We start from the raw sequence: 13,738 nt of genomic DNA on the forward strand, positions 1-13,738 counted from the left end.
ACCTGGGGTAAATTCAGTTCATTCAAATTCAGTTGACTGGACATGATTTGGAAAGGCACACACCTGTCTACATATAAGGTCCCACAGTTGATAGTGCATGTCAGAGGAATTATCTATAGACCTCTGAGACAGGATTGTCTAGAGGCACAAATCTGTGGAAGGGTATAGAAACATTTGTGCTGCTTTGAAGGTCTCAATGAGCACAGTGGCCTCCATCATCTGTAAATGGAAGAAGTTCAGATCCATCAGGACTTTTTCTGGAGCTGGCCGTCCGCTCAGCAAAGGGTGGGAATACTTATGTACATGTGCTTTCTTAGACTTTTATTTTTAATTTGCAAAAAAAAAAAAAAAAAAAATCATGTTGTCATTATGGGGTTCTGTTAATTTTGAGGGAAAAAAAAATTAATTTGCTCCATTTTGGAATAAGGCTGTAACATACCAAAATGTGGAGAAAGTGATACGCTGTCAATACTTTCCAGATGCACAGTGTTCCGCAGGATGTAATATGTGCTGCTGCACTCTCTGGCTGTATGACATGTAGGAAAACAAGCTGAAGTTTGCCATGCACTTGGAGGAGCACTACAAAGTGAAGATCAACCCCAACTCCATGTTCGACATTCAAGTTAAAAGAATCCACGAGTACAAGAGGCAGCTGCTCAACTGTCTGCACATCATCACCTATTACAACCGTAAGTTCCACTCGACAGCAATGAGTTTTGAAACACTTGAAACATTAAATTAATCATTTGCTGTTGGGAAATATTTCACAGATTCAAAATGCTTGAAACACTGAATAAAATAATTGCTTCAGAAAAATGATTTGCTGTTTTTAAGTACTTAAATCAATAGTTTTTAAAATGATTCACTATTTCAAAATGTTTGAAATATTAAATGAAAGAATAGCTTCAGAGATAATTGAGCAACTAAGTGAAACACCCAAAATAATAAATCAACCAATTGTTTCAGACAATTACATGTAGGTATCGGTTTTGAAACACCCAGAAAACTAAATGAAACAGTTGCTTATATTACATTGGCATTTTTTCATCTGATGCAGAGCCTCATATTGTTTTACAGTGATACCTTACACTGTTCATTTACACACCACTGTCAGGATGCTGCCATGCAAGGCACCCAGCTGCACACCGGGACCAACCTGTGCATTAAGGACCACACTTAAGGATCCCTTAGTGATTTTTCCTGTCTCAAAGCAACTAAATAAAACAACAGTTTCACAACATATTCAATTCCTTTGAAACAATTAAAAACACAGAATGAAATTCTTAAAACATTATGATGGTCACATCTGGTTGACACTGAGTAGTCCATGGGTAAGGGCCCCTTCACACATAGTACGAATAAGTACAATTCAGGGCGACTCACAGTGAAACAGCTCGTATGAGCGAACCACAAAAACATCGAGCCGATGGGCAGGCATGCACGATCTCAGTGCAATGCTGTTGTGCATGCAACAGTGTCGTGCGAGCAGCAACACAGTGCAAGCAGCCGAGACATGGTGCACCACATCGCACTGCTGATGTGGAGGAAAATAAAATAAAAAACTGCTGTATAATTAGTGAATATCACTGGGTTGAGATAAATAATACATAAAAGGGGACGCAATATAGAACCCCGCCGTTAATTAACCATGATTAAATTTCAAAAAAAGAAATGCCACTCATGGGATTCAAACCTGCAAGCTCCAATTACCAGATGGAGCAGAAAAATGCCCAAAATCAACAAGGACATGAAAGAGGTGCGCTGTGTCCAGCCGCTGCAGCCCAGCGCAAAGGTGAATGATGTTTTATATATTTCCATGTAAGCACAGCAGGCAGAGACGGAGGAATGTTGTAAGTTCATGTCCTTCCAAACAGAGATTTTTACAGCAGGGGCTGTGGGCAGACACACACCCCTGTCCATTCAGCAGCAAGACCAACATGTCACTCTGTGTTATACGGTCATTCATTTTCATTATTTGTTATGTAATTGCGTATGTAAGTATTGTCATAATTATTTATATTCCTGTCCTAGTGGTGGTTTCTGTGTTTGTAATGTGTGGACTGAGCCGTCATCCAGCTGTCAGTGTGCTGTGATCAGTTGACAGGCCCCTCCCCGTGCGATCAGTCCTTGCTGTCCGGCCACCATGTGATCAGATCTGTACATACATATAAGCATCTTATGCAAGTGTGCCCCCCCGGCACGCCAGATGTGTTGGGGGAGCATGACACACGCGGAGACACATGCACCACGTGTGTGGCTTTTTGCTACTCCACACTCATGGGGGCACTTAGATAAATGTCACATCCAGCTCGACAGTGATTGTCTGCTGACTGTTGTCGTGTTAACAGTATAAATGGCCACACATTTTCTAAGTGCCAAATGAGCGGTGTTAGATGTTCGTGTGTGTCACCTGGAATTTGGCCGACACCTGCCACGAGAGGGTTCGATGGGCTCTCACAGGGCACACTCTGTCTTTCAGCCAGACTCCCTGTAGGTGGTGAGCCTACATGGAGAAGTTGCGGTGTTTATTCTTTATGGCGGAACCCGACTGAGATCCACGGTGGTAGACCCAGCCATCAGGCTCTTACCTGCGAGCCGCCCCCTCCCCCCACTCAACCCAAGCCTGGCTAGAGGCGGCCCCGATTTCTCTGATCTGGGTGAGGTGACTCCATCACTGTTTGTGTCTGTCATGAAGATCATCCTTTGCCTGTCTCTTAACATGGAACCAATCTGCCGAGGGTGGCCCTACCAGAAGTTAATGCTCCAAACAGCACAGCTCCCAAGATCACTGGAGCAAACAAATCCCTCCACCATGATAAGGTGGCTGTCCAGGGAGGGGAGGGACTCCGAGTAGAGCCGCTACTCAGGTTTGGGCATCTGGTGAAGATGCTCCCTGGTCGTCTCCCTAAGGAGGTCTTCTGGGCATATACAACGACAGAGGTGTCAAATCCGGCTTCCATGTGGTGCTTCTACCTGTGCACCTAAAACAGGTGATCCCAATAATTAGCTCATCCACCTGCCTGAAGAGCTGAACTAATTACAATCAGCTGGTTTATTGGGAAGATGGAACAAATATGTGGCTGGACTTTTAATTTCTGAAGCTGGATTTGACACCTCTGTCCAACTAGGAGGAAGCCCAAGGAGAAGACCCAGGACAAACTGGAGAGTTTATATTTCCCAGCTGGCTTGGAACACCTTGGGATCCCCTGGGAAGAGTCACAGGACTTGGGAGAGGATAAAGTGTGGGGGCAGCTGGTGGCTTTGCTGCCAGCACAACCCGGACCCAGATAAGCAACTAAAATGAATAAAGGAATTCTCAAAGCAACTACATGAAACAACTGCTTCAGAAAGGAATGTTGTGAAACAATCAAAAAACTAACTGAACATTTGGTTGAGAAAATTACTATTCCTTTGAAACACTCAAAAACATTGAATGAACTGGTTCCTTCAGACAAGATTTTGTATTGCAAAATGCTCAGACTGTTATGACGTGACGTAGTTCACATTGGGGAATGCCTGGTTCACACAAACACATTTATTGTACAAAATAAATTTTCTCATTTGAAACACTTGAAAGGCTCAGTGAAACAACTGCTTCAGAGAATCATTGGAACATTAAAATATAAACACAGTTTTTGAAAAACATTTTTTCAAAATGCTTGAAACACTAGAACTGTTTTCTTGAAAGTTTAATTGTTTCACAATGATCATGGTGATGTTTAGTTCAGAGTAGAAAGTTCTTAGTTGCAGAAGTAACTGTTTCAAGATCTTGAAACAACTAAATGAAGAAATCGTTTCAGAAAATAAGCTACAAACATGTACAGCACAAAATGAATCATATGCTTTCCAAATAATTCACTGATTAGAAATGCTTGGAATTCAAAACAAAAAACTGCTTCATAAAATTATTAAAAAAATGTTCAAAACAACTAAGCACACACACTCACCTCCTCAGTGGTGTTATCTTTTGAATTCTCCTGCAGGTATCAAGAAAGAGCCAAACAAGCAGTGGACCCCAAGAACAGTCATGATTGGAGGAAAAGTTTGTACTCCATCAGGGATTTTGTTTAAATACCTGGTAACTTAAAAGTTAAAGTCAGATTAAAATAAAAAACCTAACTCTTGCTTTCTTGCAGGCCGCTCCTGGATACCACACAGCCAAGATGATTATTCGGCTGATCACAGCCATTGGCGAGGTGGTAAACAATGACCCTGTGGTTGGGGAACGTCTCAAAGTCATCTTTTTGGAAAACTACAGAGTCACGCTGGCTGAGAAAGGTAAGTATCATTTCCTGGGTCATTCTCAGCATTTCATGGCGCTTTTCTTGCCACTTTTACACCCCTAGTATGTCTAATTGTTCTGAAGGTTTGAACTCGCTTTGATATCAACACCTGGTTTTTGAACCAGTGTTCATTCACTCAATGTTGTGAGACTGTGTTGTGTGAGTTGAGTTCATCTCTTTAAATCCTCTTAATCTGCTTGAGTGGTTATTAACCCTTGTCCCTCAGGTTTGTTTGTGTTTATGTCTGTTAATGGGGCAAACAACCTTACATAGACATTTTTCCCTCCACAAACAGGTTGTGTTTGCACACCTGCTCCGTTGTTCTTCAGGACAACGACTCATGGTTTTCAAGTGATGTCAATAAAACCTGGTGGAAATATTGGGTGGGGATCCAAGACATTTGATCAGATTTTATAAAATTTAGTTACTGCCACACACAAAAAAGAAAGTGTATGATCCAAAGGCAATTTCAGAGACTAGAGGGCAATCAGAGCAAGTCTCCAGAAGGACATGTCTCCTTTTATCTGTGCAGGTGGGGGTGCTGTTTCACCAAAGTACAAATAACATAAAGCTCAATGGATAATATTTTGAAAATTCTAACTGAGGGATATAGTTTGGTGGCTTCTGGTGGAACGTCAGTGTATTGGGAACCAGTGAACTTTAGGTCAACATGTAGTTAATTTTAATCTCCCATGGATCTTCACTCAGGATATAAATGTGTCAAATTTAACAAACACTGGCTTGTTGTACTGCAGCAGGTTTAACAATATAGGATTGTAATCAAGCAGCTTTGATTTCTTGTAAAGATTATTCTTTTTTTGTGACAAGAATTTTAGTTTAATCCTGGAATGCAGGAAAAAAAATGTAGAGACCATATGGGTTAAAAGTATATCCAGAAGCAGTGTATTTTTTATAAAGTGGTTACAATGTTGCTGATATAAGAAACTATTCCTGAAGTGATTTTCTAGTCTGAATGTAGATGCATAACGTGCCTTACAGAGATGCCTGACATTCATACAGCTGCCACTCAAACCACCAAACAACACACCCAGAGCAATTCTGGGATTGAAAATTTTGCTCAGTGGTACCTTAATGGCAGTAATGAGGGTGAGGCAAGTGCTGTTCTTTCACCCTCCCTAACCATCTCTAACTTTAGGCCTTCACTTCTCCAAGCTCTATTTATTTACTAGACTGTCCGTTGTGCTAGGCACAATCAGTGACTAAACTGGTTAGTCCAGATGGCAAAATACCTTAAATGGAACATTGATTTAATCTGTTGTCACACTACCCCAGTTCCCCAATTGTTATGTCTTATAACAACCTGGTCTCACAGCAAGTCATGATTCAGCAGCATGCAATATACATTAATCTACTGGTTTGTGATATTGTGACAAAAATTGCCTCATTTTCATCATGGCAGCACAAATTCATTCTAATTCATTCCGTGATGGCTGCACGAAATTAAAAGTGGAGCGGGGGGGGGGGGGGTCAGGGTGGTTACAGTTAGCGTTGGAGGAAGGAGTAGGATTAGGTTATGGTTAAGGTTAGGGTTGGGGGTAGGAGTCGGGTTAGGAATAGTGAGTTTAAAAAACCCCGTCATGAAAATTTGACTCATTTTGTGACGGGGGAACGAAAAAATAAAAAAGATGAGACTGGGCTGCTTATAAACATCAGCAAAACCTGGAGATTTCAAGCTCCCCCTCCGAACCACCCCCCACACTGTTGATGCATCCTCCCCAGAGGTACAGCACCATCTCCATCATACTCTTTGTGTGGAGAATCCTGGGATCCCTTGAATGGAATATTGATTTCATCTGACATCACACTGCACCAGCTGCCACATCTTAAATTTATCTATAAACAAGATGCATCTGTCTGTGTGTGTGTGTGTGTGTGGCTCACATATCTCTGAGTGTTTTTCAGGTCGGCCTCAGCTTTCGGATATGACTTGCACATGGCACAATGATGAAAATGTTGGGGATTTATTTTCAAAACCTTTATTTTGAGGTCATCATCATTATTGGCACAAGGCGCAACATTTTCACGCGCCAGCTTCAACAAAGATACCTTTGTCGAAGCTGTCTGCCTTAAACAGATGCCTATCTGTAACATGTTCACGGGGGAGAGACAGAAGAGCTAAATTAAAGAAAGAAATAATACACAAACACTCAGAGATATGTGAGCCACAGACACACAAACACTTCTTGCTTTATTATCACAAGGTTGAATGTTCTCACGCACCAACATTGACAAAGATCGTCAACAAAGCTTTCACTTTTTTTTAATCGGAATACTTACTTCCAATGGGCACTGCACTAGTTATGTAATAAAAATCATCTGTGTTTATTTGTCTGTCTGTCTGTTAGCACAATTATGTCAAAACTACTGCACTGATTTTGATTTTGTCACCACAGATAGATATTAGGGCATGGAAGACGCCATTAAATTTTGGAGGTGATTTGGATCTAGATCCAGATTTCACTTTATATAGTCTTTGAAGGATTATGTCAAAACTACTTAATGGATTCTCACCAAATTTGCAACTTCTCCAAGCTCATTTATTTACTAGATAGTCCATTGTGCTAGGCACAACCAATGACTCAAATGGTTAGTCCAGATGGCAAGATATCTTAAATGGAATATTAATCCATTAAATTTTAGAGGTGATCAGGATTCTGGATCAACTTCTTCACATGTTCTCACCAAATTTACACCATATAGATATTAGGGCATGAAGCCTCCACTGTATTTGGGAGGTGATCTGGATCCCGATTCTGGATCAGTATTTCACTTTATATAGGTTTTGAAGGATTACGTCAAAACTACTTCACAGATTCTCACCACAGATACATATTAGGGCATGGAAGACTCCACTGAATTTTGGAGGTGATCCAGATTCAGATTGGCACACGTCAGAAATCTCTGATTGCTCTTGTAGTGTTAATTTTGCGGTTGTTGGTAACAGAGGTGGGCAATCCTGGATTGAGTGAGTAAAAGTCTGACTATGTATTAGTTCTACCTGTGTACCTAAATCAGTGATTTCTTTGATTAACCCATTTACCTGACTGAAAAGTTGAACTAATTGGAATCAAGTGGGTGGATGGAACAAATATGTGGTAGCCACCTCTTATTGGTAATAGTAATAAATGTCGGGTCTATATAAATTATGTTATATCATATGATAATGTAGCATCACCATGACATTTTTACAGCCTCTCAGGGGGATGGAGCGCTGAAGTGTGACATCACGTATTCATCGCAAAGCTCAAGCTGGTTCCCGATCTTTTCAAACTGACAGTTTTATGTTTTGAAAACCAGTCCTAGTGTAATGTGTCATATCTTTTAATCCTTCAGCAGTGATGTATTAAACAAAAAGGTGAATTATTTACATATATTTTAGTGGGTGAGCATCAGAGGCTACTATCCAACATTTGTCAAAAATTGAGTTAAGGCACGTAGAGCCTTCTGACAGTGAGTACTTTTTTTGTGCCAGAGGCTACTATGATATAATTACATCAGCCACTCATATGTGGCAATACCTCACTTTCATATCCATGTGGAACTCGGACTAGGAGGAAGCAGCTGCAGACTTGCCTGTGTTTGATTTATATATGCTGTAAAATCCAGGGAGATTTATTAGTTTTGATTTCCATCTGTATCACAAGCTGGTTTTAACAATACACAAGGCTGGATGGTGCAAATTGTAATTTTTTAGTTGTTTATCCTATTATAACACAGTTTTGAATAACAGTTTCTCATCATAATTGTTCACACATTCTCTTCATCATCCAGGCTTGGCAGATCTATTGGCATTCGTGTTCAGCTGCTTGAAATAACTGCAAACTTGCAGTTGTGATAGATCATGTTTTTGCCAGTTCTGTTGGTGCCAGAACCTATCTACAATAAATTTATCCAAATCTCCCTTCCTATGCTTTTAACACATGTAAGATCAATATAAGTTACTTTTAAGCATAAATATAAAAAAACACCTGATTTAATGTAAGGCAGGAACTTTGAACCAACTTTGGCTCTCACCCACTCATTTAATGTATCAACCATCAGTTTTGCGATTGCGCCACTACATGCAGCCCTCTTTGGAGATTTGTTACTTCATTCATGCATACCCAAGAGCCACCAAAATTTTCCACCAACATATATATATATATATATATATATATATATACACAAAACTAACCCCGATTCTAATGAAGTTGGGACATTGTGTAAAATGTAAATAAAAACAGAATGACTTGCAACTCCTCTTGACTTGCAAAACCTATATTCAATTGAATACGCCACAAAGATATTTAATAAAAAAGAAGAAATATTTATTTCATTATTTCTGTGCTGCACCAGTTATTTCTTCTTTTTTACAAATTGCACCAGATTTGTTTGTGCTGTGCAGAAGCGCGGTGAACTCTTTGTCTTTGCTTTACAAGATATTAATGTTCAAACTGATAAACTTTATTGTTGTTGTGCAAATATCTGCTCTTTCCTTCTAACAACACTCAATAAGCATTTGGGAACTGAGGACACTAATTGTTGAAGCTTTGTAGGTGGAATTCTTTCCCATTCTTGCTTGATGTACGACTTCAGTTGTTCAACAGTCCCGGGTCGCCGTTGTCGTATTTTGCGCTTCATAATGAGCCACACATTTTCAATGGGCGACAGGTCTGGACTGCAGGCAGGCCAGCTTAGTACCCGCACTCTTTAACTACAAAGCCATGCTGTTGTAACATGTGCAGAATGTGTCTTGGCATTGTCTTGCTGAAATAAGCAGGGACGTCCCTGAAAAAGACGTTGCTTGGATGGCAGCATGTGTTGCTCCAAAACCTGGATGTACCTTTCAGCATTGATGGTGCCATCACAGATGTGTAAGTTGCCCATGCCATGGGTACTAACACACCCCCATACCATCACAGATGCTGGCTTTTGAACTTTGTGCTGGAAACATTCTGGATGGCTTTTTTCCTCTTTTGTCCAGAGGACACTACGTCCATGATTTCCAAAAACAATTTGAAATGTGGACTCTTCAGACCATAGCACACTTTTCCACTTTGCGTCTGTCCGTTTCAAATGAGCTCGGGCCCAGAGAAGGCAGCAGTGTTGCTGGATGTTGTTGTTGTATGGCTTTCACTTTGCATGGTAGAGTTTTAACTTGCATTTGTAGATGTAGTGACAAACTGTTCCTGAGCCCACACAGTAAGATCCTTTACACAATGATGTCCGTTTTTAATGCAGTGCCACCTGAGGGATCGAAGGTCACGGGCATTCAATGTTGGTTTTCGGCCTTGCCGCTTAAGTGTAGAAAGTTCTCCAGATTCTCTGAATCTTCTGATTATATTATGGTCTGTAGATGATGGAATCCCTAAATCCCTTGCAACTGAATGTTGAGAAACATTGTTCTTAAACTGTTGGACTATTTTTTTTCAAGCAGTTGTTCACAAAGTGGTGATCCTCATCCTATCTTTGCTTGTGAACAGCTGAGCCTTTTGGGGATGCTCCTTTTATACCCAATCATAACACTCACCTGTTTCCAATAAGGTGTTCTTTGAACATTCATTAACTTTCCCAGTCTTTTGTTGCCCCGTTCCAACATTTTTGGAATGTGTTGCAGGCATCCATTTCAAAATGACCAAATATTTGCACAAAACAACAAAGTTTATCAGTCTGAACATTAAATATTTTGTCTTTTTGGTGTATTCAATTGAATATAGGTTGAAGAGGATTTGCAAATCATTATATTGCAGGCATCCATTTCAAAATGAGCAAATATTTGCATTGGATTTATATATATTTTATTTGGCTATTCCTAATGGTCAAATTTATACCCAGTTTCCAGAAAAATGAAACTCTTTAGTTTTATCAGTGTACTGTATTGTTTATGACCAACAAGTATACAAAACAATGATAAATTACATTATTTTAATTGCATGTTATGGATCATCTGTACTTTTTTTACTGCAGTGAATATGGTAATAAGTTCACACGTCTGCACCCTGTTATTGTTGATATACACGACATTTACTGAAGAAGTGTTTAATTTTTCTTAAGAGATTCTTACATTCTTTTCTTCACATTTATTTGAGGTTTTTTTAAACCAATGTTCCACTTGGTTAAGCAGTTCAGTGTCTTTTTCAAGGACACTCAGCCACTCTTAGGGATCAACCACACTAAGTTTGTAAAAAAAAAAAATAAAGACTATGCTTCCATTTGAGCTACAGGTTGCCTCAAGAGTTATACGAGGTCTATTAGAAAAGTATCCGACCTTATTATTTTTTCAAAAACCATATAGATTTGAATCACGTGTGATTACATCAGACATGCTTGAACCCTTGTGGGCATGCGAGAGTTTTTTCACGCCTGTCGGTTACGTCATTCGCCTGTGGGCAGTCTTTGAGTGAGGAGTCGTCCACCCGCTCGTCGATTTTTTTCATTGTTTAGGAATGGCTCAGAGACTGTTGCTTTGTTTGATAAAAATTTTTTCAAAACTGTAAGGCACAACTGAGTGGACACCATTCAATAAATTCAGCTGGTTTTCGGTAAAAATTTTAACGGCTGATGAGAGATTTTGGTCTGGTAGTGTCGCTTTAAGGACGGCCCACGGCGCCTGATGGCAATCTGCGCTTCGAGGCGGCAGCGTCTCGCCATTTCAAGTTGAAAACTTCCACATTTCAGGCTCTGTTGACGCAGTAAGTCGTCAGAGAACAGAGAACTTTCAGAAGAAGTCGGCATGAGGAGTTTATTCGGACATTCCATTGTTAACGGTCATTTTGTAATGAAAGAACGTGCGGGCAGAGTCGCATGTCGGGCTGGACCCGACCGCGGGGGGTCGCGGCAGGAAAAACACCTCCGTTGGAAATCTTAACGGGCAAGTTGGAACATGCCCAAGCTGTTAAACAATTTCTCAGTTACTCACTTGTTGAAAGCCATTAAAAGCCGCCTGAATTCTACAAATGGTTTTCAACACGGAGGTGTTTTTCCTGTCGCGGCGCACACAGATTTGCGAGTCGTCACGGAAACGACTCGGCGAATTTGCGCGTATGTCTTTCATTAAAAAAATGTCCTTAAACAGTGGAATGTCCGCATAAATTCCTCATGCCGGCCTCTTCTGAATCTTCTCTGTTCTCTCACGATGTCCTGGGTGAATTAAGCCTTAAATTAGGATGTTTTCAGCTCGAAACAGGCCAACGACAGCGCCTGGAAGCGCTGCAGGACGTCCCGCTCCGTGGGAAGTCCTTACACCGACAGAAACACCCCATAATCTCTCATCAGCCGTTAAACTTTTCACAGAAAACCAGCTTAATTTCTCGAATAGTGTCCACTCGGATATTCCTCACAGGTCCAGAAAAAATTTTGATAAAGCAACGCGCGCCGTCTCGAGCAGCGTGTGAAACAAAGGAATTCAGCCGAGAGGGCGGGACCACATCTCACTCAAGGCCTGCCCACAGGGAAATGACGTCACCGACACGCGTGAAAAAACTCACACATGCGCACGAGGGTTCAAGCATGATTGGTGTAATCGCATGTCATTCAAATCCATATAGTTAAAAAAATAAATAAAAGGGTCGGTTTATTATCTAAGAGACCTCGTATTTGTTTTTATCAATAAACACGCCTTACTGATGTTCCACTATTTAACACTTTTTCATAAGTTTCTAATGGAGTGTACATGTATTAAAAAGTACTGTTGTGTAAGCATGTGTTGACTGATATCTCTAGTTATTTTCTTGTGAAAAATGGTTGCAGGCCGTCATCTTGTGTCCAATTTAGGACACTGACTGTCAATTGTACATCATGGAGAAACAAGATTCACCTTCTACAATAATTGCCTTGAAATGTAACATTTGTTATTCTGCCGTTCAGTACACTACCAATAAAACAATACTACTGACTCAGCCTGCAATTTGGAATTTAAGGATGGCCATCTCAGATCGTCCGTCTCACTAACAAAAGCACAGATGTGTTACACATGTGCTTTATTTGTACTTTGCTGTGCTTTATATATGCCCCTCCAGATGGCTCCCACTAGATAAATTTATATGACTGTCATTTAAGAACAAGAACTGTGTCTTGTTGCAGCGATCCCAGCAGCTGACCTGTCAGAACAGATCTCCACAGCTGGCACTGAGGCCTCTGGCACCGGCAACATGAAATTCATGTTGAACGGCTCTCTAACCATCGGCACGATGGATGGAGCCAACGTTGAGATGGCTGAGGAGGCTGGCGAGGACAACCTGTTCATCTTTGGCATGAGGGTGGAAGACGTTGATGCACTTGACAAGAAAGGGTAACGAATACTGTATTTGCAAATTTATTGCAGATGATAAAAATTGCAAAAGAATTCAAATATGTAGGCCATTGCACCCTAATGAAACAGAGACAGAGTTTGACGATTAAAAAAAAAACTGTTTGTTGTAATGACTGGTGGGCAAATTTCAGCTAGTCAACTAACAGCTAATTTGTTGATTAGCTTTTCAGATAACTTTGAAAACCACTACCAGATCAGGTAGCTTTCCTTAAATTTAGTTCTGCTAACTTTAAGTGAGGAAAAAAAGAATGTTTAAAAGTCAAAAACATTTGCAAACTGTAAAACCAAGAAAATTGTTCTTGTTGGAATTTATACGCTCATTTAGCACCGTTATTTTGCCCCTGCTCTTTCTGAACTACATAACCTTTTTAAATTTATTCAAAGTCACAGTGAAAAAAAAAAAAAAATCAGGCCTGGGTCCTGGAGAAGTTCTCTCACAGAAGAGATCTGCTCTTTTCAGAAACCCGAACAACGGATACAAACAGTTTTTATAAAGCATTATATAGACGTGACAAAGGCGCACCTTATTTCACAAAATCCTACCCTTATTGATCCCTGTGGGCATTGGAGGAAGGTCCCACCCCCTGCCCAAGACCCACGCAGTAACGGGACATGTATGATTTATAAGGTAACCTGAATCTCTTTGTCCTAAGTGATAAAAAGTGGTTTGTTCCAGTTCAACATGCACATTCCAACAGAGAACAAAGGAAAGTATAAATAAGAATAAGGGTGAAAACTAAGAATACAATCTTAAGTAAAATAACTACTTTAATACCAAAACAAGTACAGAAAACAAATAAAGAAAACAATCATTAAAGACAACAACAGCACGCTGAAGAAATGTCACCTTGAAGAGATGAAAGAGCAGCAGGTCAAACCAGACCATGTACATTAATATGTGTATTTTTATTTCTTATTTGCTGAATAGCGCTGTAACTAGGTTTAAGGATATGATTCCTTCTTTATGTTCTCTAATGCCATATACCAACACAGTGCAGAGTAGCTACCTAAACTCTGTAAGGGAGATAGAGTATCTCGTCAATAGTTTTACATCCTCATTGAAGACAACTTTGGATGCTGTAGCTCCTCTGAAAAAGAGAGCTTTAAATCAGAAGTGTCTGACTCCGTGGTATAACTCACAAAC

The 13,738-nt window shown here is 40.2% G+C and overlaps 1 protein-coding gene across 1 annotated transcript in view; it reads left to right on the forward strand.

Moving 5' to 3' along the window:
* LOC117517429 (glycogen phosphorylase, muscle form) overlaps positions 1 to 13,738 on the forward strand; it is a 57,790-nt gene that overhangs the window by 36,700 nt on the left and 7,352 nt on the right. The window contains exons 14-17 of the mRNA XM_034178440.1: positions 542 to 689; positions 3,984 to 4,042; positions 4,137 to 4,278; positions 12,366 to 12,573. Of these exons, the coding sequence (XP_034034331.1) occupies positions 542 to 689; positions 3,984 to 4,042; positions 4,137 to 4,278; positions 12,366 to 12,573 (557 nt within the window). The remainder of the gene's footprint in view (positions 1 to 541; positions 690 to 3,983; positions 4,043 to 4,136; positions 4,279 to 12,365; positions 12,574 to 13,738) is intronic.

This window comes from Thalassophryne amazonica, chromosome 9 (genome assembly GCF_902500255.1).
Source record: "Thalassophryne amazonica chromosome 9, fThaAma1.1, whole genome shotgun sequence".
Taxonomy (NCBI): domain Eukaryota; kingdom Metazoa; phylum Chordata; class Actinopteri; order Batrachoidiformes; family Batrachoididae; genus Thalassophryne; species Thalassophryne amazonica.